Genomic DNA, 22454 nt, shown 5'->3' on the forward strand with positions numbered 1-22454 from the left:
GAGAGATAAAATAAACCCCGACTTTATTCACCAGGGATGTGAACTGCCTTGGGAGGGAGGCAGCAGCCGTTCCAACAGGACTCTGGTAAGTAAGGCTGTGGAAATCCCAAGGAAGGGTCAAACCACAGCTCAGGCAAGACACAGGACTGATAGTTCTGAAAGAGGTGATGATGTTAAATAGTGTCAGAGCACAAAACAAGCCCAAGGAGTTTCCCTGCCCAGCTGAGCTCAGCAGTGCTGCTTCAGTGCGCACTCATGCTAAGCCAGGCCCGTTACCACCACTCGAGTGTGGGAAACAGTCACTTGTAAGGGAAGGGCACTGAGCAACCCTTGTTAAACCCTTGAGTTAAGCCCAGTGCAGAGAACCCAAGTTCAGCACAACGAAGGTAATACAGCCAATACAGCGAGAAACAGACTGACGCTGATGACTCAGGGCAGCCCACAGCACCTTTCCCATCAGCGGAGTCCATCACAGCAGGATCCAGGAGCTCTCCAGGAGGAAGAAGTCACTCAGAGCTTCCCTGAAGGTGTTCCTCTTGTTCACTTCTGCTGTCGCTGTGCTTCCTGAGGGGTGTCTGTAGCAATGCTGAATCCCACAACTCTGATCCCTTCTCCTTCAGCCTCAGGCTTTCTGGTGAGTTCGGCAGCCAGCTGGTGCAGCCCTGGCCAGGCTGACACCTTTACAACAGACAGAGAAGGTGGTACCAAAGGAGCAGAAGTTCCCATCAGAAAAATGACTCACAGAATAAAAGGAAATTGATTCCCTGAATTAAGGAACAAAATGATCCTTAAGATACTGGCATAAAACTGAAAACATTTATTTCTTCTAAAAGCAATTCCACTGCACCAGGCCCACCAGGAACAGACTGACGAAGCCACCATCTCCTCTGGGGCAAGGACTGGCTGCCACCAATGCACAATATAACCTGGGGGAAGACATCCTTCCTGTCCAGCCTGCAGGGAAGGGCACTTTGCTTGCTCCACCTGCCTCCAGCCCAGCCTGAAGCTCTGCCACAGACACGGCTGCATCGCACAGATCCATCTCTGTGCTCAGCCAGGGCCCGGATCTGGGTCCTGAGGGGGTGTAAGGACCTGTGTCCAGTGAGCCACTTGGGACAGAACAACTGTGAGACGTGAAGATCTGTTACTCTGCTCTTATCCCCGCCAGCTTTGGCACTCTATGTGTGGAACCACGTAGCTTCCCATGCCAAGTCAATGAGGCTACAGCATGTCCTGGGATACTCTTACACCCAAACAGATGAAATCTGAAGCTTGAGGCAATGAATGCGCACCTCCAAGCTGCCAGTTTTCTGTTTGTTCATTACACTGAGGCTACAAGGAGAGGCTCCCCCAAAACTGTGTTCTCAGCTGAATCCCATGGCAAAACCTGCAAGGCAGAGAGCAGCTGAAGCCATTGGCCTTTGTTGTTTTCACCCTGCTCGGCTTTGGGACCCTGCCTCTACTCTGTGTTTGTCAGTTGGCTGAAAACGCAAGCCACAGTTGACGCAGGATGTGGGGCTTTCAAAGCCCCTCCTCAGCTGGTGCGTAGCCAGCAACGTTACCACCCGACGAGCTACAGACTCTGTAGTGATAGCAAAGGGAAGAAGTGTGCAAGAGAGTGGAGAATCCTGTTTCTTGTGGCCAGCCCTTATAGAAGGCTCAGGCCCACTGACTGCTTCCAGGATGTGTGCTCCTCCCCTTCCCAGCAATGCTCAGAGCCATCTGGGTTTAGGAATTACTGCCTTTCCGCCCATTTTCCAAGCTGGGCAGCCTGAGGCCCAGAGGAGCAGGAAGGCTCCCCCAGGCTCTGAGGCTGTGAGCACCAGGGCTGGCTGGAAGGACAATCACTGCAGTCAGACACCTCTCTGAGAGACTAGAACTGAGTCATCTTCTTGTGTGTGTCTGCTTTCTTCTGCTCCTGCTGCAGACTGGCTTCCTGGGCCTGCAGCTGCCCCAGCTGTTTGTGGGCATTAGCCAGCTTCTCCTTCAGCTGAGCCGTAGCAATGCTGTGCCTAGAAGCAAAAAATATAATGGCAAAGTCATTCTGCATGGTAAGATCAAAGGCTTGTCATCATCCCAGGAGGGTCTCCCCTTTCCTGTGGGATTTGCACAAGTGACCTGCTGAAAGCCAGGAAGAACCTGATGCTCAGCACAATCTGGGCTACAAAACATCCTCCTGTGATGCTCAACAGCACGGCAGAGGTGGGCATGAGAAGGAAAGACTCCAGCATCTTTCCTCTCTTCACCACAGCCTCAATTCCAGCTAAAGGACCCCACACACACCTGCCAGTGCCCAAGCTGGTCTGAAGCAAGCGCTAGACTCTCTCCTTCTCTTCCCCTTAGATCTCATCCACACACATCACTTATTCCTCCTGTACCTCATCTCAAGCCCAGCCCTTCTCCCAGCAGCCCCAGAATTCTCAGTCCCCCCTGCAGTCCCAAAGAGGCTGTTTGCCTACCGCCCAATGTTGCGTTCCAGGGCCTGCTGGATTCCTATGATATCCCTCTGCGTTCGCTCGATCTTCTCCACTGTCTGGAGGAGGCGGACACTCAGTTCTTTCCTGGTGCTCTTGCTGGCATGGTAGATCTCTTTGCTGGTCCTCCTGGGCACTGCCATCCCTCCAGCCTTCTCCCCAGAGCTCTTCCCTCGCAGCTTCTCATTCAGAAAGTCAAACACATTGTGGGAAGGCTTCCGGCTGCTTCCCTTTGCTTGGCACTTCCTGGATTTGCCTGGGTCCAGCTTCCCCTGCTTCCTCCTCTGGAGCACCTCCGCACACTGGTCGAGGGACTTCCCTCGAGGCAGCACCACAGCCTGCACTGGCTCCACTCGGCCCTGAGAGTTCTTCCCTAACCCTGAGGAGACACCAAGTGATTACAGTGAGTGAGGATATCCCCTCTCCGAGCCAACTCCCACCACAAGCTCACGCTGGCAGTCACAGGCTTGGAACAGCTCAGCAGGCACAACAAACTCTAACTACCGTCCAAGTCAAGGGGAGCAGCAAAGGCCACAGCACAGTGGATGCAGACACTATGAGAGGAGCCTTTGACAGCAGAAGATGTGATAAGACACCTGAGGCCATCAGCCAGGCTGGTTTCTGTCAAACCAGATCCAGCTCCATATTCTCAGCTTCTCAAGTCAGCTTCTTCTTCAAACTGGTTTGGTTCCTCTGGGAGGAGCAGCAGACTGCCCTCCCAAAGCCCCCAAGGCTCAATGCAATTTGTGTAGTGAGAAGCTGGTTGAGCAGGGTTTGAAGTCTGTGTCTAGAGCCAGCAGATGCTTTAACACAGACATCAGAAGCTTCATAGATCAGTTCCCTTCCACCTAAAGCCTTTGAACATCTCACACAACAGTTCTCACGGCTTTAATCATCAACTTGACCATGGTTCCAAATGCCTCCAATTTCTGTTATTACCATAGAGGGTTGGTACACACATGTGCCTCTACTTCCATTAACTGAGTTATCCCTCCTCGCCTCCCAACACAGCTGTGATTCCTCACACAGTTCCAGCCTTATCTCTTGCCTTCAGCACAGGGAAGTTTTAGCTTCATCCAAAACCATTGTTTTCTTATCTAGCTTTAGGAACCACGAAGGCAGTCAGGCTCTTGCAGTACCGTCTTTCTCCCTTACCTTTCCCAAACTCATATCCCATCTGAACAAGCAGTTTGGAGCCGATACCACGAGTATGAGCTTCCCAGCCACCGAAGGAGGAGCTGCATGCAGGAGACCATTCCCCATTCTCTGGAACTCCTGAATCTATCACTGTGGCACAGGAGAGAAGAACCGGTGAAACATGGAAATGAAGCTGCTATGCAAAACCTTCATCTGGGCATCCTCACAGCATGAAAACCCCTCAGTACAATGTACTTTTCACACCCCAGAACCATTTGGATGCTCCTCCAGCCCTATTTAGCTCCTATTGAGCTCTCACTTTTATGAACATTGCACAGCAAGTCACTTAAATGAGATTTCACTTGATTTAATGCATGCACCACCTCACAGTTCCAGGCAGAATCCTCCAGGAGTCTTTATGCTTCTTTTCGTTCCTTCCAGTATGGTGACAGAATGACATACACCATCAGAGTAAACTTTGGCACAGTGGCACATCACACTTATTCTGTGCCTCCAGCTCATGTCTCTGGTATGAGGCTTCTCTAGGCCACAACGCTAATTCTGTGTTATTAGGATGCAATAATCTCTATTAGGTGACACGTAAAGAGCTCCAGGACACAAATTTGTCCCTGTGATGTAACTGTAGCACTGGCACAGGGACGGTGCTGCCTGTTTAATCTCAAAGAAGTCACTTGGGCTCTCTCTGTGTCAGCTTTTAATTGTGAAACAGGGCATGGCTGCTCCTGCAACCTCATCGAGGCACTGGAAGGACCAAACACTCACAGTTACTGGGGTCTCTACTCTCATGTAGCTACACAAAGCTCCCAGAGATGAGGAAGTCTCCTCACTCACTAGCTCAACTCAGCCAGGCACATAACACTTGGAACTCTGCTCTAAAACATCACACCCTCTTCTTTCACATGTTGGAAGTTCCCATGGAAACCTCCAACCCTCATTAATCATAGCCCAATAGTTTGCATAAACCAAAGGTTTTAGTTTGCAATTGTAACATGACAGCTAATTACTGCTCAGCAACATACAAAGAGATGCTTTGCTCTTTCATCAGAGGTGAGACACTTATAAGGGCAGCTCCAGGAGAGTAATTCCACAGGTCCCAGAGAAAGGCAGACCTAGATCTCAAGTTGTTTTGCTCACACCTTTAGCATAACCAGAATCATCAACACTGTCTTCATCAGACTCAGCAGCCTCTTCACTTCGCAGCGGGGGAATGACACTGTCTCCTTCCACAACAGCTTCCTTGAGCAGCAGAGAATCAAACTTCACCGTGTAGTAACCACTGTCGATGTCTACAGAAGGTAAAGCAAGGACAAGAGTCCAGTAAGCAGCCAACTGACAGAGGGCTTTCCAAATCAGAGTTAGCTCCAGGGAATGATATGGGAGAGAGGGAGGCCCAAGGAACGTGTGTTTTAAAGAAAATCTGTTTTCTCTTTGTGCTTTTGTCTGGGAGGAAGCAGCACCCACTGCAATGAAAAGCTACTTCCACAATGCCTGTGTTGACTTAAAGGTTCAGTTCTAATAATTAAGATGGGCCGTTGGAAACTGAATCAGAGAGAAGTTAGACTTGCTCCCCTCTGACCTAATAACAGGCAAAGAAAGATGGAAAGAGAGAATTCCCAGGCCAGGAGAAGCCTGTATCAGCAGCTGATGGGCAGGGGCAGTCCCTGACTTCTGGTTAAACAAGAGGAGATTATTGTAGTTCTAACCCAATACACATGCAAATCCCTGCACCATCTGCCTCCTCCCTTCCCGGGCAGTTAACAGGGACACAGTCATTTCCTTTCAACATTCCTGATCTTTATGTCTTCTTTTTGTCTAACACTCTCCTGTTTCCTGGCCTATTCCCTTCCCAAATTTAACAAAATTCAGAGTATTTTCTCAGCTATGTCAAGATTTCCAGTGTAGGGCTGCAGCCTTTCTACCATTAACCAAAACAGCCAAGTTTTACATTCATGTAAGCACCAGCCTCCGTCTTCCACATGGAATCCTGCAAAGCACACTCACACTCACCAGTTATCTTTGCTGCGTACCATATCCCATCACTGTGCTTCGCCAGGCAGGATGAGCCCACCTCCAGCGTGCTCAGGTTGGGCTCCTGGAACGGCTGAAGCTCTTCCACAGAGACCACCTGCCCATGGGAAAACCTGCCAGGGAAGGGAGAAGAGAAATTATCGACCTCATTGGAGCAGGCTTGAGATAAAAGTGCAAACAAGCTGTCAGGGGTGATGCATCTTCAATGGCCATCAGGGTATCCTGAAATGATTTGGGTTGAGAAGGGACCTTAAAGCTTATCGAGTTCCAACCCCCTGCCATGGGCAGGGACACCTTCCACTAGAGCAGCTTGCTCCAAGCCCCTGTGTCCAACCTGGCCTTGAACACTGCCAGGGATGGGGCAGCCACAGTTTCTCTGGGCACCCTGTGCCAGCGCCTCAGCACCCTCACAGAGAAGAGCTTCTGCCTAAGAGCTCAGCTCAATCTCCCCTCTGGCAGGTTAAAGCCATTCCCCTTGTCCTGTCTCTACAGGCCCTTGTCCAAAGCCCCTCTCCAGGTTTCTTGGTGGCCCCTCTAGGTACTGGGAGCTGCTCTAAGGTCATATAAGTTATTAATTTTTCACCTTGAATACATTATTTATGTCATATAATGAAGAAAGCATCCCACTCCAGAGCATCAGGCCCTCTTTGCTAGTGATACATCCAGTAGAAAAGTTCACAGGTCCTTTGGCATAAGCAGGATCTCATGGACACACAGGTCTCTAGTCCAACTCATCAAGCTGCTCAAGGCCTTACTCAGTGAAGTTCTGAAGATCTCCACAGCTGGAGACTCTCCAGCCTCTCATGAATGCTTGAGCTATTGACAGCCAAGCTTTGCTGGTTTAGTTCAGAATGTTCAGTTATTAATTTAGCCACTTGATTGGGTGCAGTTGATTCTCTGCAACTTTCCCACAGGATTTCTCATCTCACCTCTGCATCAGCTGAAGCAAACAGCCAAGCTGATGCAACTGCACCAAAATACACTTTAAAACCATAACAAGGCCGAGTTTCCTTGGCTAAAAAAGCCAAATGTGGCACTTCTAGAGCAGGTTTATCTCTCAGAACACCGCGGCATCAGCAGCAGAAGGACATAAACCCCCTCCCACCCCTTTTTCCTTCTTTACCGACAGTTCTCTTTGAATCTGCACTTGTCATCCAGGAAGAAGGGACAGGGCTTCAGGGACTTGTGAGTTGGGTACAGGTAGAGCACTCGCACCCCTGCACTGCCGTCTTCCAACTCCTCTGTCCCCACAATCATGGCATTGTGGTACTCCAGGGTCCCCCAAGAGCTGTAGTAGGGAGCTTTAACCTTCATCCCACTCAATCCATCCTCCTCCTCTTCCTCTCTGTCAGACTCCTTCTCCTCTTCACTGTGTTTTGATTCATTTCTGTCATCAGTTTCCTCATCCCTCTTCGATGACATCTCACTGTTATCAGCTGAAGGCTTCTCATCAGTTCCAATCTCAGCAATGGCTTCTTTAAAGGCAGCATACTCCTCGTCTTGGGCAGACGTGTCTGGGTTGGTGCCCTGCTCCAGGAGACCTCCTGGGGTGGAGGAGGAGGCAGCGTTTGTATCCAGAGTAGCCAGAAGTTTGCTCTTTTTGACAGCCACCAGGCTGGACTCGGTCAGTTCTATCAGCTGCTTTAAATCCTCCTGCAACTGAATTAAGTCCGACTGCTGGGACGGGTCCAGGCCTGCTCCCAGCGCCAGCTCCACTTGCTGCAGTTGGGCATTGTACGTCTGAATTGCTGCTTCCAGACTCTCTTCATCCATTATCAGCAAAACAAAGGCGTGTTTAACTGTGTCCTTTATGGGACCTTAGCACGTACCCGAAGTTACTTAAAACCAGCACCTTTTTGGATAACAAACCCTTGTCCGCAGAAGCCACCATCCACCCGCGTCCTGCTTCTCCCCTCGGAAGGAACCAGCCCGATGCTCCTGCAGCAAAGAGGCGGCGAAGGGCGATGAGAGAGTATGAGGAAAGGCCGGGCCCGGCCCTGCCCTCCCCCGCCACGGCGCCCGCTCCAGGGCGCTGAAACACGGCTCCTTCCGCGGCCTGGGCACTGAAGCGCGATCCCTCCACCTCGGGGCTAGCGGCAGCTCCCAACCAGGCCCGGCCGTGACGACCCCGCTCAACCCTTAGCTCCCCTTTCCCTACCGCACCGCCACCATGACACCCCTATCACCTCCTCTTCCGGCTTCTCTCGCTGACTCAGTGCCTGCGCACTGGGGCCTCCCGAGGCATTCTGGGAGTTGTAGTCCTCGTCCCGTAGCCACTCAACGCTCAGCTTCAGCACCAGAACTACATTTCCCAGAGCTCCCCGCGCGGGATGGCGCCGAAGGCCGGTGCCGATGGCGAGTGCTGAGGAGCGGTGTGGCGTGCGGTGTTTCCGGTACCTGGTGAGGAGCCCGCAGGTTTCGGGCTCTGTTCTCCGCTCCTCCGCGCTCGGGGGGCGGCAGGGCCGCGGCTGGGCTCGGGGCGGGACTGTGAGGCGCTGCCGGCCCGGGAGCTGGCCCTGGGCCGTGAGGGGGAAATGGCGGTGAGGGCCGGTTCCCACTTCTCGCCTGTCAGGCTGGGGGGGGGTGTCTCCGGATCGAGCGGGAGCGGGGCGGTAGCTGGGCCCGTCAAGGGTGACTTGCTGGCCCGAAAGGGGAGCGAGCCGGGGGGTTGTCCCCACCCTGTGGTCCTGGTGCCTACAGTAGGACATCTGCCTGCGCCCTGAGGTGCCCCGTGCTCATCCCGAGTGCCCAGCCCCAGAAGTCCCTCACTTGTGGGCTGGAACAACTGTTTTTCCCCTTTAGGGAGCGATGTTTGGCTTCAAAGTGATTATTTATCTGCACACTTGCTCGCAGGCGGTTGCCTTGCAAAGTCTTTGCCTTGAGGTTCCGCTAGTATTTAAGCAGAAGAGTTGTTGCAATGTTGTGTGAGTCAGATGTGGCACTTGGTACCCGGGCTTCTTCCTGCATCTTAGCAAATCTTATCATAGAATCCTAGAATGGTTTGAGTTGGAAATCCAACTCATCCAGCTCCAACCCCTGCCACGGGCAGGGACACCTTCCACTGGAGCAGCTTGCTCCAAGCCCCTGTGTCCAACCTGGCCTTGAACACTGCCAGGGATGGGGCAGCCACAGCTTCTCTGGGCACCTTGTGCCTGTATTACTTTGAGTCTTAGTCTTGTGCTTTTGGCAGTTACCTGCCTTGTCTTCATGGCGTTGTAAGATAACAAAACACTTGTATAGTGGATACCATAACAGAGTTTGTTGCTCGATAAAGCTTAAATTAAGACAAGCAGGAGGTTTTATGCACTTCTAAGATGTGCTGCCCTCCGTTCAACCATTAAAGATCCTGTGATGCTGTTATACATAGCTCTTGTTTAAGCCCAGAAGCAGACAGGGTAGTTTTCGAATGAGGGTTGTGTTTGCCGTGCACACAGGGCACTATGTGCAGAAAGAGGTTAAGCTCTTTGGAAGATAATCCCTCACTTGCATTTAAAGACTCAGTCTTGAGTTACTCACACAATCTCCCTTGGATCTGTGATTTGTCCTGGGATTGCTGAAATATGACAGTTACTGATAAAAGAAGAACGTCATTTCTTTATCTGGTGTTGAGAAACATTGTGGAATGAGAGACTTTTGGGAATGAGCTGTTTGCTAATGTTTCCTGGTACTTGTTGCAGGAGCAGGATGTATACTCTGCTGTCCGGGCTCTATAAATACATGTTCCAGAGGGATGAGTACTGTGTCCTGATCCTTGGTTTGGACAATGCTGGGAAAACTGTAAGTGCTGTTTATGACCAGTTGTTGGGGGGGCACATGCAATTCTAAACATCCACCAGACAGGATGGATTGTATTGTGAGTTATTTTAGTGATGTCACACCAAAGAAGCACCTTTTCCCTCTTACTTTAACTTAGCATAAGCCTTGAAGGTTGTAGCTGGGGTTTTGCTAATCCCATAATCACCCGTGATCCCTTCTTTCCTTGCTAAAATTGGGAACAAGAAGAGTGGTTTGTTCCAAGGTTAGGCAGGGCAGTGTCTATTGCAGCTGGGTTCCTCAGGAATGCAGAGGCAGGTTTGGGTTAGGCTTACTCCAATTTGAGACTACATATGGCTTCTTACTCCTTTTCAGACCTTCCTTGAACAAACCAAAACTCGATTTAACAAGAACTACAAAGGGATGAGTCTGTCCAAAATCACAACCACTGTGGGCTTAAACAGTAAGTAAATCTCTCTGGAATTCTTCAGCTTTGCTGCAGTTAGACAAGAGCTGGTTCTTGTTTCGAATGGTTAGAAATGGCAAGGGCAAAATAGTTCCTGGAAGTAGAAACTGAATCCCCCAACTCCCTGTGTCTTTTGTAAGAGAATAACATCAGCTTTCTTAGCTTATGAGTTAAAACCCCTGAAGTCTTAAATCCCCAAGCACTCCCCTTCAGTGCTATGCTCCAAGATCAAGCTAAACTTCCCTGGAGTTGATTCATTGCCTTGATTCTGATTTCATTTGCATTGATACGACTCTGATATTAGTGTTGCTCTTTGTGAGGGTGTTTTGCTGTTGTTGAAAGCAGCCACTGAGTGTTTGTTCCTCTGGAAGTCTGTTCTACCCCACACTTCTTAAGGGGATTTACAGGTGTTTGTGCTCTAAAGAACACTTCTCATTTTCATTGGATTTTGTCTTTTTTCCCTATAGTTGGTACTATTGATGTTGGCAAAACTCGGCTCATGTTCTGGGATCTGGGGGGACAGGAGGAGCTGCAGTCTCTTTGGGACAAGGTGGGAGATGCTTTTGTTTTTCTTTTAGAAATGTTTTTGTCTCTTTTAGAAGCGTTATGATCATTTAGTAATGATGCAGCCTTCTTGGTAACCCTAATATTTAGCATCAACACTTTTCCAGAGATTCACCTATATCTGTGCAAGATTAATAAAGATCATGCTTAATATTTGCATTTGTGTTTACAGACAGCACTTACCAACCCGTACCTGAGAGTTGTATCAAAATTTCACCCCAAAAACCCAGGAAGAGGAACAAATCAGTGGATAAATGCACTAATGTCTGTGTTCTCCTTCTAGTATTATGCTGAATCTCATGGAGTGATCTATGTTATTGACTCCACGGATGAGGAGAGGCTCTCAGAATCTAAAAGAGCTTTTGGTGAGTACATTGTGTTTTACCTGCACTGTGATTTCACAGTGTTGGGGCACAGTTCACTCATTGCTGTCACGTCCATTCCTGTGTCCTTGAAGTAAAGCTGTATGGCCAGTTAATGACACATCTGCAGTGCTTTTGCACTTTCTTGTTGAAGTCTGTCTTGTCTGTAACACAGAACTCACCTTTGGGGCCTATAATGACCTTGAAGGAGCCTCTTTCTTCCTTCCTAGGTTGACATAGTCGATGTCAAGCATTTGCACATCTTTATTTTCCAGAAGTGACTAAACCTCTGGTTTTGTTTCTGTGCTTTACAGAGAAGATGATTACCAGTGAGGCTTTGGAGGGGGTTCCCATTCTGGTGTTGGCCAACAAGCAAGATGTAGAGGTAAGATTATTGCAGATTTACTTCTTAAGTGAGCAAATAAGCCTTGGAAAGGTGAGCTCTGCATTCATGTTAAATATGTTTCATGTTCCTGGGCTGATCCTCTGGCACTTTCCCACTGCTGGAAATAATTGCTTTGAATTTAGCTTTAACTGACTTTCTCCTCCAACCCTTTTCCAGTGGTATAAATGAGCTTATTACAGGCACATCCGTCTCAGCTGTTTTGAGCTCCTTATGTGAAGATAACAGACTATGTAGTTATGATTGGTCTTTCTTGCATCATGACTTGGTATCTTGATACTGTTTTTTCCTGTTTATTCAGCAAAAAGATGTTTAGTGCACTTTGTTTATGCTGCTCTGCTACTACCTGGGAGCAGCCCAACAAATGCATGTGAAGCAATATCATCTGTTTCCCATAACGAGATAAGATCTGTTCAATGGAACATTCTGTTTGTCCCAGAGCATTCCATCAAAACCAGCAGTGAGTTCCAGGGAATGCTTTTTCTTGATAGTGTAATTTAGATTCTTTGTAGCATATCCAGAACTGCAAACCTCTTGTTTTCTGTTTGACAAGTTAGTCAACACTGCAGCGTGGCTTCTTCGGTGGCACATGCAGGGCAGTCCTCACCTCTTCCGGCATGGAAAACAGGGAGGAGGGTGCTTAAAGTCTCCGTGATATTTTCCATGGTTTCCTCCTTTCCATGCATTGTACTTGGAATTCCAGTACTGCAGTTCGAGGGATTAATCTCTAGATGGAGCCAGAGACTTCCAGTGCGGTTTGGAACTACCAGCCCTGGCCGCTGTGATCAGTGTCTTTTTCAGTATGCAAATGTATCCCATTTTCTTCCCCTGGATTTGCACCTCTCTCAGTGAGTGTTCTTGTGGGAATACTGGAGAATTCCATAGAAACCACTTTGGCTTTAAATGAGGATTTGGTTATGTTTCATGTGTGCAGCACAACAGATTTCTTATGTGATTGTAACTATCTAGTCTCAGAAATGGAAGAAGTGTAATTCCACTTAAAAGAGAGCATGAGGTTGAGACAGAACTTCTGATTTATGCTCCTGACTTGGCTGTGATCACTGCTATGTCTTTTCTATGCGATGCTCTCATATTTCCATGCAACACTACAGCTTCCCAGCAGGGAGCAGTCTGCACTCTTGCCTTTAGCTGTTGAGAAATACACTATATGCAGTGACCTGGAAAGCTGCTCCAATTTTCCCTATGGCTGTGTATGGATATTTTGATAGGGGTGTACCGCAAAGACGAGTGCTTCTGGCACCCTGGCCAGACTAAAGAAAAATGGAGACTTTGTATATGACTGGCAAGAGGTATTTGGAACAGGTTCTCAAGGTAAAAGCTACAACTGAATCCTTGCCCTTTTAGGGACCAGCCCATGGATTTAGTGCATTTTTACTATTGTAGAACTGTGACAAGAGATTATAAACTGTATCAGTTGGTATAGTTTTGCTCTGTATATTTAATAAATACTTAAATTGTATATTTAGAGGTCTACTCCTAGGGTATGATCTTGGATATTCCTTGTAGGAAAGAATTCTGCTGTTGATAGGCACCACTACCCCAGTGCAAATCGCATCTGCTCAGCACTGCCAGGCAGGAGTGGGCTATAGCTGTATTTGGAGGCAAAATACAGTCATGGAGTGCATAGAATACCAATTCCAGTATCATAACAATGCTGTACATGGGGGGGGGGGGCGGTTGTACCAGGGGAGTGCTCTGTTTAGCAGCAGCTTCAAAACTGGATAATTCTGTAATTAATTAAAAGGCTGGGTCCCATGTGTTGTAAGAGGGAGTTTGGTTTGGTTTTTAAAGGAAAGCTTTGTAGGGGAATTGAATGCCTAATAATAATTCATGTGGTGCCTCTTTCAAGTCAGACACTATCAGGTAGTTTGGCTTACCTACTGCAGAATAAGAATGTGTATTTGCCATTTTAATGTGAATGCAGCTGTTTAAAGGTTTAGAAAAGCTGTATATTTGAGCACAATGAACTGTTAAAACTTGAGGATAGAATGGCTCATTTTGGAGCACTGTTAATACCGGAAAAACTGAGAGGAAAAAGTAGGATGTGAAAATGACTGGAAGTTGTGTGATGTCTTTGGGAGGAAGTTTTGCTTTCCTAATCTTGAAATACATCTTAAGAATGTAGTTTGGAATCTCCAGAATGCTGGAGAGCCTCCTCCTGTCTTTGGAAAATGAGAGGAGTCATAGTTAAGTAGCAGCATTTATTTGAAGACTCATAGCACTGATGAGTTTCCATACAGTTGTTAGGAAATAGCTCTTTTTCATGACTGCCAAATTTCCAGCTTCAGTACCACAGCTTCCCTGTCCAGTTGGTTTTGATTTAAATCAGCTTGCTTTAATTCAAACAAGCTGTAGTTTTCATTTAAAATGAGCTTGTAAAAGATGGGACAGAACATAGGCCAGGCTGGTTAAAATCTTTAAGAGGTAGTTTTCCTGAGGCTGTCCACCTTTCTGTTGTTTCTATCTTAGCTCCATTCTGCTGACTGATTACTCTTGAGATGGTCAAAGAGCTTAAACTTCAGGTTTTACGCTGATGAGAGACCAAGCAGCAGCGTTGTCTTTCCTGCAGTGGACTCTTCATTAGGGACTGTAGCGGTGGGACAAGGGGTGATGGGTTCAAACTTAAACAGGGGAAGTTCAGATTGGATATAAGGAAGAAATTCTTTACTGTGAGGGTGGTGAGGCTCTGGAATGGGTTGCCCAAGGAAGTTGTGAATGCTCCATCCCTGGCAGTGTTCAAGACCAGGTTGGATGAGGCCTTGAGTGACATGGTTTAGTGTGAGGTGTCCCTGCCCATGGCAGGGGGGTTGGAACTGAATGATCTTAAGGTCCTTTCCAACCCTGACTATTCTACAGTTCTGTGATTTGGCAAATGGATTCAGACTCTACAGTTCAACCTTTTTTGCCTAAGACAGTGGCTCATGCTTTTTTGCAGGTGACTCCAGAAATGGAACCTTGCTGCTCGATACCTTTCTTAGGTGTGTTGTTCCTGAGTCTTAATTTGGGGTTCTGAACTCTTCATAAAAGGAATTTGGTTGTGCAGGCAGGTCAGTTCTGACTGCACTTTGCTCTTCATAAAAGGAATTCGGTTGTGCAGGCAGGTCAGTCCTGACTGCACTTTGTCTTGACGAGCCTTCATGAAAAGATGGTTTATGGTGCATTTTTTTGGGGAAGTTAGATTTGTCCAGTTGTGTGAGTTTCCTCTGGAATGTATGGTAGATACCATCACTCCAGAAAGGGCAGCTGTGGATTTTATTGTTGTAATGGTACACTGTTTATGTGATCACAGAACCAGCTTCCCTAGTTTGCTCTTGGTTTGTGTGGTTTCAGTTGAGAAGCAGAACACATCTCCAAACAAGCGTTTTGTAATGTGGATATGGAGGTGGAAAAGAGGTGACCTTGGAAGCCACAGCTGACATTTTCTCCCAAACACGAGAAGCTCAGATGCTCTTTGTTGAAGTGATGGGTAATGTGCCTCATCCTCTGCTGTAAGACAAGATTCCAGGGCATGGCTTCCCCTTAAGCACTAAACCAAGGCTTTTCTGAACTGATGCTTCAGTGGTGTTGCTGTACTTCATCCAAGGGGAAAGGGACATTCCCCCACATGGTAGGAGGGGGTTGTGATTCAGCAACATTCTGCTGTAACAGTGTGAATGGTGCAAAGTCTCCTCAGAGGCAAAACTCTTCCTGATGCAGATTTCTATGGAGAGCAATGGCTGAACAGCTTTGGGGGAGTTTGGGCAAATCATGATTGTTTCAGAGGGCGAAAAGGGAAGTGATTATTCTGGATTAAGCTGGGGGGAAAATGGCTGCCTCACCGCTTTGCTATGGGAAATGTGGACTTGTCAAAGGCCTCAAAGATGGACAAGATGAAAGAGGCGGCTCCTCCAGCTGCTGGAGTTCTGAAACTGGTAGTTTCAGAAGGCTTTGTAAATAGGTGGTGTCTTGGGGTGGTTTGACCTTACAGCATTGTGCCACCCTGACTGAAGCACAACTGTGGATGTGGTAGGATTCATTTGGAAGAAGGTCATCATCTCTTGTAGTGTAGAAAGCAAGGTCTTCTGGTTTCCCTTGCAGACTTGCCTGTCAATCCCTGACATCAAGACAGCATTTAGTGACTGCATTAACAAAATTGGGAAGAGAGACTGCCTGACCCAAGCCTGCTCTGCTCTTACTGGGTGAGTATGAGAACAGATGGGGTGCTGGTTAACTGAGCAGCTGCAGGGAGTCACACAAGCAGGGCAGTACTATAGGATTTAATAATCCCTGAAGGGGAGCTGTACTTCTTTCCCAGCAGATACAGATCCCTGTTTGTGAATCGTGGACTTGCACAGGGTCAGTAACTTCATCTATAAATCCCACATATGAAACACAATGGAAATACACTGCTGGCTGAGAGCAGTGGAAGGTGGAGCTGCTGATTCTTGTACTTTATCATCCCTTCCTTGTACACAGTAATCTTTGCAGTCATTGCCTTGCTGCAGCTCCTGGCTTTTGTGTAAGAAATCAGCTGGAAATACAGCTGTTTCTGACGCTGCCAGAGAGATGAGTGGTGTTCCATTGGTGGTGGTGTAATTATGCTCTTGCATTTGAATTTCTTGGTGTGCAGATGAGCTTTGTAATGTAGATAATATTACAATCTCCAGTAGTGCTCTTACACTGGGGATGCTTGTGGTTTAAGATACAGTGACTAGAGCAGATCAGCATTTGGGAAGCTGATTCTTCCTCAGCAGCACTACACACAGCTGCTGCCATGACCTTGACCAACCCACTAGATTCTTGATGCCTTGTCATCACTGTTGTGCATTGAGTCTTGTAATATTTTGGTTGCACTTTCAGTTCTTTGAGTGAAAAGTGCTATTTGGCATAAGTCTAAAGTACTGTTCCAGATGGCCAGAAATACTGCTGTCTGAATTGCTGCCTGTACTGAATCCAGAGCTTTCAAACTGCTTTGGGGTTTATGTGTATTATTATACAAGCTATTGCAGAGGATAAGAAAAGCTGCTTAAACCGTGAGGAAAAATCTCTGTTGTCTGCATTGCCAAGATTCAAATGCCTTTGAGCAGATGAATAACCCAAGACCAATGGTTAAGCACTGACTAGAAGAGAAGTAATAGATAATAATCTTCTGCAGTGCAACTTCTTCAGTTGTGTGGGGTTTGTACAAACACATCTGTGTGGAATTTCGGTCTCAGTTTGCACTGACATAAACTATGGAAGTCCTGGCTGGGAAGCTCTGCAGAGCAGAGAGGTGCTCTCAAGTGGTTTGATGCTTGCTCATCCCAAGGTTTCCATAGAGCTAACGACTAATTAAATGGGATGTAGACTTGTACAGGCACCAGAAAAGTAAGAGATGGAGTTTATATACTGGTTAAAAGCAATCAGACTCCCATTGTTTGCATGGGTGAGAAGCTAACATAGTAATGCCGATAAAGAACTGCAAGGCAGAACCCTTCACTTGTTCTTGTGGGGGCTCAGGGGCTGCATGAGCCATGGTTTTGTTCTTGGTTTGAAATCTTGTCTATTTATTTCCTTAGCAAAGGAGTGAACGAAGGAATCGAGTGGATGGTGAAGTGTGTGGTGAGGAACATTCACCGTCCCCCAAGGAAGAAGGACATCACGTAAGAAGTTCCAAGTCAGCCAAGGAATGGACAGTCTTTTTCCACACAGTTTTGTGCTCCCTTTAAAGAAGGTGGTCCACTGGATTTCTATTACACCTGATTCTTTCCCAAATTTGGAGACATTCTCTTTCTGTGTCTAAAATACTTGAGCAAAGGATTCCAGCTGGGTGGGGGGTGGGAATCTCTTACAATAAGTATTAAGTCATTGGCCAAAGGGCATAGACCAAGTGGCAACTTACACATTGCTGCAGATGCAAAGGACTTAATTTTCTACTGTATTACTTTGTGATTCTTGAGTTGTTAGGCTGGAGGCCAGTGAGATGAAGAAACTCCTGAAGGAACTGTGTAGGTGAATATGAGAGGGGAGGGAGAGCCTAGGCAATGGCTGTCCCTTCAGACTGAGAAGATACCACACTGCCCCAGCCCCAGAGTTGCTGTAGGGGGTGTTACTGGCCCTGTTATGCTGCTGTTTGTATAATGGGGAGGGACAGTGTTCATTATAACTCCATTGTCAGTCAACATGTTGATTTGTAACTTTTACCTGTGGTAAATGCAGATATGGAAGCCAGCAATTGCACAAGGATACACTGTTTAAAATGGGTATTGTGACCAGAACACGAGCTCCAGAAGCACTGCCTTGCTTTGACTGCCAATCTCTTGTGCATTCTCTTTAATGATAAGAATAATTGGTATCTTCTGTAACTGGAATGAATTGAAGCCCTCTCTGTGATCTAGGCTGAAAGCTGAACCTCTAGGCAGGGAGAAATCAGTATGCAATAAAGCTTCCTACTTGTTTGAACTTCTCTTGCTGAAACAGCTGATGTTTGGAAATAGTGGTACTTAACCCTCTAGTTTTTTGACAGGCAAGAAAGAGCAGAAAGGCAGCTCTCAAAGTCAAATAGTGCTCACTTTTTATGTAGCCTACCCAGCTAGTCATTGTGCTGATGTATCACGAACATCTCACCAAATATCTCTTCTTACATGTGTTTTTTACAGTGGTTTGGCAGTGGGTGAGTTATTCCTGGCACTGGTTTACTCACATTGCTAAGAAGACATTATTCAAGCTCTATTTGAGAGTTAGTAGTGTTTGTTTAGAGACATGGCTTCTGTCAGAGAACTTTCCTACTGAACTTTCTGCTAAATGTTCTGCATACAATTCATTGCAGGATGTTTTAATAAGAGAACATAATTCATTCCCTTTGACCCTTCCATTTTGGGTCAGAGTGAGGGCATATGGACTGTGTCATTGAGCACATCACGTCAGTGGAAATAATTGAATACTGGAAAGCAGAACTTTACTCCTAAGCAGTGCTAGGATAGGAGAAGGCTAGGCAAACTGCCAGGTGAGAGATCAAATCCCTTTCCATTGCTTGTGTGACACAGTACCCGAGGTTAAATATGAATGGTGCCAATGTCAGGGCCATATCCCAGAAGAATTAAACTGTGGTAGATCTAACCCAGACACCAGGGATGTTATTGGGCTCCATTAGACATAGTGGGGAAATCTTAAACACTCTCTGAAGGTAGAGGATCCCCCTTGAAGACCATTCACCTACTGTAAGAGGTGGCACCTTCTCCAGGTGCTGCATGTGATGGGCTGAGAGCTTGAAGTGTACGAAAGTGGTGGACACCAGTGACTTCTTACTTGGCCATCTCGGAAAGCCTGAGTATCCTTTTGGTCCTGGCTCTTGCTTTGGTTGGCAGGGTTGATGCTTAAACTGAAGATGGAAAACAGTGACTTTGCTGAAAGACAAAACACTTTGGTCAAGTAATTTGAAATGTCTGATTAATGGGACAGCAGGGTTTTTCCAAGCTTTCCACGTACTCTTTTCAGATCTCTTCCTTTCCCTATTCCTTAGGAGACCAGGAAGGAAAAAACCAGTTTGAGTTTGAGGCTCTAGCTATTCTCACAAGTATCTAGACACAAAGACTGCTTTGTGGCACATACCAGCAGGAAGTCTTATAGCAAATCATTCTGACTTCAGCATTCCAAGTTCTCAGAATGATTCATCAGCTGGGATCCATAAATGTGAGCCTGCTCTGATGTGCACAGAAAACCGGGGCGGATTTCTCTGAAACCAGCAGTGAAAAGCGTGGTATCAGTGCAGCTTCTAGAGCAGTAACTGGTTACGTGATGGGGCACACACAGGCAGCTGCTTGGCTCCCAGTGTCTGCTTTAGGAAACAACTTCATGGTCAGGTTTTTCCACTACCACAGATACCTGATACTGTCAAAAGCTTTCCCAAGTGCTGGAGAAGCCAGCAGGTAAACAGGACATTGCTGAATTGCTTTGGTGTGTCCTCTGTGCTGCAGCGTGACTGTAGTGAAGCAATCCAGCTGGATCAGCTGCTGCATCAGGTGTGAGATAAGGATCGTGCTGCACAAGCAGAGTCTGGCCTCAGATCTCTCTGAGCAGGTACCATGAGCAGTTACTTTCTGGAGCATGAAGACAGTGGAGGTTTTGATTGAAGACAGCAGGGGTTTTGATTGCATCTGCTCTGTGTGGTTATCAACAGCTACACAAGGTCGGGATGGCTTCCTCCCACAGCTGGGTTTATTGCAGCTTCAGCCTATCTCTTAATGATGCCTCAGTGCAGACCAGTGGGTGCAGCTGACATGGGAAAGCTGTCTCAAAAGGGATGGTAGTGCATAAGCTCCACTGAAAAAGAATCCCACTGGGACAGTCCAAGGTGATATGCTGGTAGCTGATAACTATATTATGTTTTGATCAGTAATTTAAACAGTAATTTATCATCTTTTAGACTTGTGCTTATTCAAGTCCTTACAAGAAGTAGAGACTTCTGTTAAAGATGCTTTTGTGTTGCAAGTGACCCCCCTGCAAGGCCTCCAGCCAAAGCAAGGATCCTTCTGAGTAGCTCAAATGTAATCAGGTTTTCAGGTATCTGATACCTTTGAGACAGACCCATTCTGCCCACGCCTGGTTACAGCCATTTCTTTCTCTGAAGAGACATTTTATCTTCCCAAGGGGAAACACGTTCATCACCTGTATGTAGTAATCACTTTTTCCTTTAGCATGCTTTACACTGAGGTAAAGGGAAGTGTCTAGTAGTCCTGGTAGTTATGCTACTTACTTTATTTGAACATTGGCAGAAGATTAACTTTCTCTCACCTGTCTGGAATGTGTCTGCTGTACAAACATCTATTAGGTGTTAGCAGTGGAAGGCAAGAGCATTCCTTAGCACTTCTCATGCTTTTGGGTACTCTGTTGATCACAGTGCTATTTACGTGGTGGTGATTTCATCTTCATTTGGGTCTGTGGAAAGACACAGGATAACTCATTGCTGATACTACCTAAACCCATCCCATTCCCACACAAGGTGATGTGTTCACCTTGTTGCAGCAGCCTGTTTAATGCTCGTGGTCCTGACTGGCAGCCACCGCAGCAGTGTCCACACAGAAAGGAAAGTGGGTTCTGCCTCTTGCAGCTCTGCTTGTGCTCCAGGGAAAGAAGCACCATCGACTGAGTTTGCCGTTGGCTCTGGAAGGAATTACTGCCATGAGTGTGTGCAGGTTTCCCGAAGCAGTTTGGACAAGAGCAGGCGGACTTGGCCCTACCATGGGGCAGGTTGCAGGCCGGATGTTCTCTCAACAATCCCTTTTGGCAGAGTTTTCTATTAAAATCTGGCTCAAATCCATCTCCAGGGGTGGATGAGAGCCAGCAGAGAGGTGGGATGAGCCCCTGCCTTCTGCCAAGCTCTCATTAGGACAAAGGATATTAGAGAAAGCAGAACAGGTGCTTTGTCACACTGGGATTTTAGACAAGTTGGAAATCCCACATGAAACATTCCTGCTGTGTATCCCATGTTGTTCCTTTGGCTGGACCTCAGGCATTTCCTGCAGCCTTGCCCTTTGTGCTCCTGAAGACCCTTCAGGAGTTGTTTTTCTGCCTCTCTGGTAAAAGCAGCTGCCATGACCAGTGCTGGGGGCTTTCCAGTAGTTTCTCTACGCATGCTTTGGCTTTTTGGCATCCCGAACCACAGGGGTAACAGTCCCAGCTCTTCCACAGCTTAAATCCGGCCCCAAGCCTTTGCCCATGGCCCCCATTACCTCGGAAGGAAGGGCTGGTGATACATCTTGTAATGGAAGAAAGAAACAAATTGGTATTAAAAGCCATCAAAACCTCATGTAGGAGAATGACAGGAGTGGCACGGACAGCTTGGGCAGCGCAGCATATGCAACATCACTGGGGGAAGAACGGCCTAAAGTCCTTCCATAAACGAGGTGCTTCTCAAGTGGAAACAAGAGGAGGAGGAACACTTGCAGTGAAGTAGTCGGTTGCGGAATTCTGCCTGACATTTGTTTCGAAGCACAAATCAAACCCCTTTATGGAGGCAGAATCTCCTCATTCCATCTCGGTTGCGCTCTGTTTCCTAAACTGGCTGATGCTACGCGAGTGTCCAAATGTCAGCCTCCTCTGACAAATGCCATCTTCCCACCTCCTCTTTGGAGGCGGTCTTTGCAGCCTTTCCTACAGCCGTGTTGCCACATGCTGTCAGAAGTAGCTGTGAAGATGAGGCAGTACATAGACTTGCTTAAGAACTCACAGGATGAAGCATCCTTTCCTTGAAGCAAACCCCTCACTGGATGAATATGTAGTAACCTTCACTAACACAAGTAACTCACGACTTCTTTATGTGCAAGCCCATAGATGGTATGTTCTTTCTACCAGCCACAAATAGGCTTTCTCTACCCATTCCTCTCTTGGCTGTTTCAGCCACTGTGGCCATTAGGGAAGGAGGCACATGTCAAGGACGACTCCAGGGCTTAAACCCTTGGTCCTCATGAACCGAATCACCTGCAGGATGTGAAGCACAAGTGAGCATCTACACGCAGGGGCTGTACTCACTGCTCTGCTCAGGGACTGCCCAGCAGCTGCTGGTGCACAACAAAGCATCATCTGAAGCGCATCCTTCAGCTGGACATTCATTCCTGGATGAAGGAATTCAAACCACTGCGCTTGTAGTTCCAGTGCAGTCCTAAGACGTCAGGATTCAGAATACACCATAAGTGTTGCTCTGAGGAGAAACTAAATTCACTGTAGATTCACTGTAAAATGAAGTGTAGCCTTAAAGGCTTTCCTGAAACAGAAACTAGCCGAGTTGTTTCTATTGTGTTCCTATCTGTGATCAAAGCGCAATTCACAGCCAGGAACAATGCTAGTTCTCAGAAGTCAAACAACCTGATACCATCGGTAGATTTCTGTTGGCACACACAGAAAAGGGGGGTTCCATAGACAGTCATAAAGAGGAATAAGGAATTTGTTGTTCCCAGAAACTGGAGGTACAAATGGCACCTCCTCACTGTCTGCCCTGTTAAACAGCAGCAAATGAGCACACAGGTACCCACTGTGCTTCCCTCCCAGATTTTGCCAGGTTTTGTGACCAAAGCCCACTTGGAATTGCTTTTCCATCAGGGGACCACAATGGCCTGTGAGATACCAAGGGTTATTCCTATAATCAAGGGTTATTCCTGCCCTATTGAAACACTGCTCCTCTGACACGAACAAGGCTTATTTTAACATGAGGTGGTTGCAGTTACGTGTGATGCCCATGTGAGTGGAACACCACCCTTTTAACCGAGGAG

At 47.2% G+C, this 22454-nt stretch overlaps 2 protein-coding genes across 3 annotated transcripts; one reads left to right on the forward strand and one right to left on the reverse strand.

Annotated features, from left to right (window-relative positions):
* On the reverse strand, window positions 1–7824 carry ZGPAT (zinc finger CCCH-type and G-patch domain containing). Its single transcript, XM_080628015.1, has 6 exons — window positions 6784–7824; window positions 5640–5773; window positions 4769–4918; window positions 3630–3761; window positions 2460–2853; window positions 1–2012 (listed from the first exon to the last, which is right to left on the reverse strand). The coding sequence occupies exons 1-6, from the start codon at window positions 7431–7433 to the stop codon at window positions 1874–1876; spliced, it is 1599 nt and encodes a 532-aa protein (XP_080484141.1). The 5' UTR covers window positions 7434–7824; the 3' UTR covers window positions 1–1873.
* Window positions 7825–7985: 161 nt separating this feature from the next.
* ARFRP1 (ARF related protein 1) lies at window positions 7986–16962 on the forward strand. 2 transcript variants are annotated; one of them, XM_080628042.1, is made up of 8 exons: window positions 7986–8060; window positions 9338–9437; window positions 9789–9876; window positions 10347–10429; window positions 10727–10808; window positions 11120–11190; window positions 15307–15407; window positions 16767–16962. In XM_080628042.1, exons 2-8 carry the CDS (start codon window positions 9345–9347, stop codon window positions 16852–16854), a joined length of 606 nt encoding a protein of 201 aa, XP_080484168.1. In that variant the 5' UTR covers window positions 7986–8060; window positions 9338–9344; the 3' UTR covers window positions 16855–16962. The 2 variants fall into 2 exon arrangements, with proteins under 2 accessions (XP_080484168.1, XP_080484169.1); XM_080628043.1 differs by lacking the exon at window positions 7986–8060 and adding an exon at window positions 8081–8200.
* Window positions 16963–22454: the final 5492 nt, after the last annotated feature.

The sequence above is a fragment of the Psittacula echo genome (genome assembly GCF_963264785.1).
Source record: "Psittacula echo genome assembly, chromosome: 12".
Taxonomy (NCBI): domain Eukaryota; kingdom Metazoa; phylum Chordata; class Aves; order Psittaciformes; family Psittacidae; genus Psittacula; species Psittacula echo.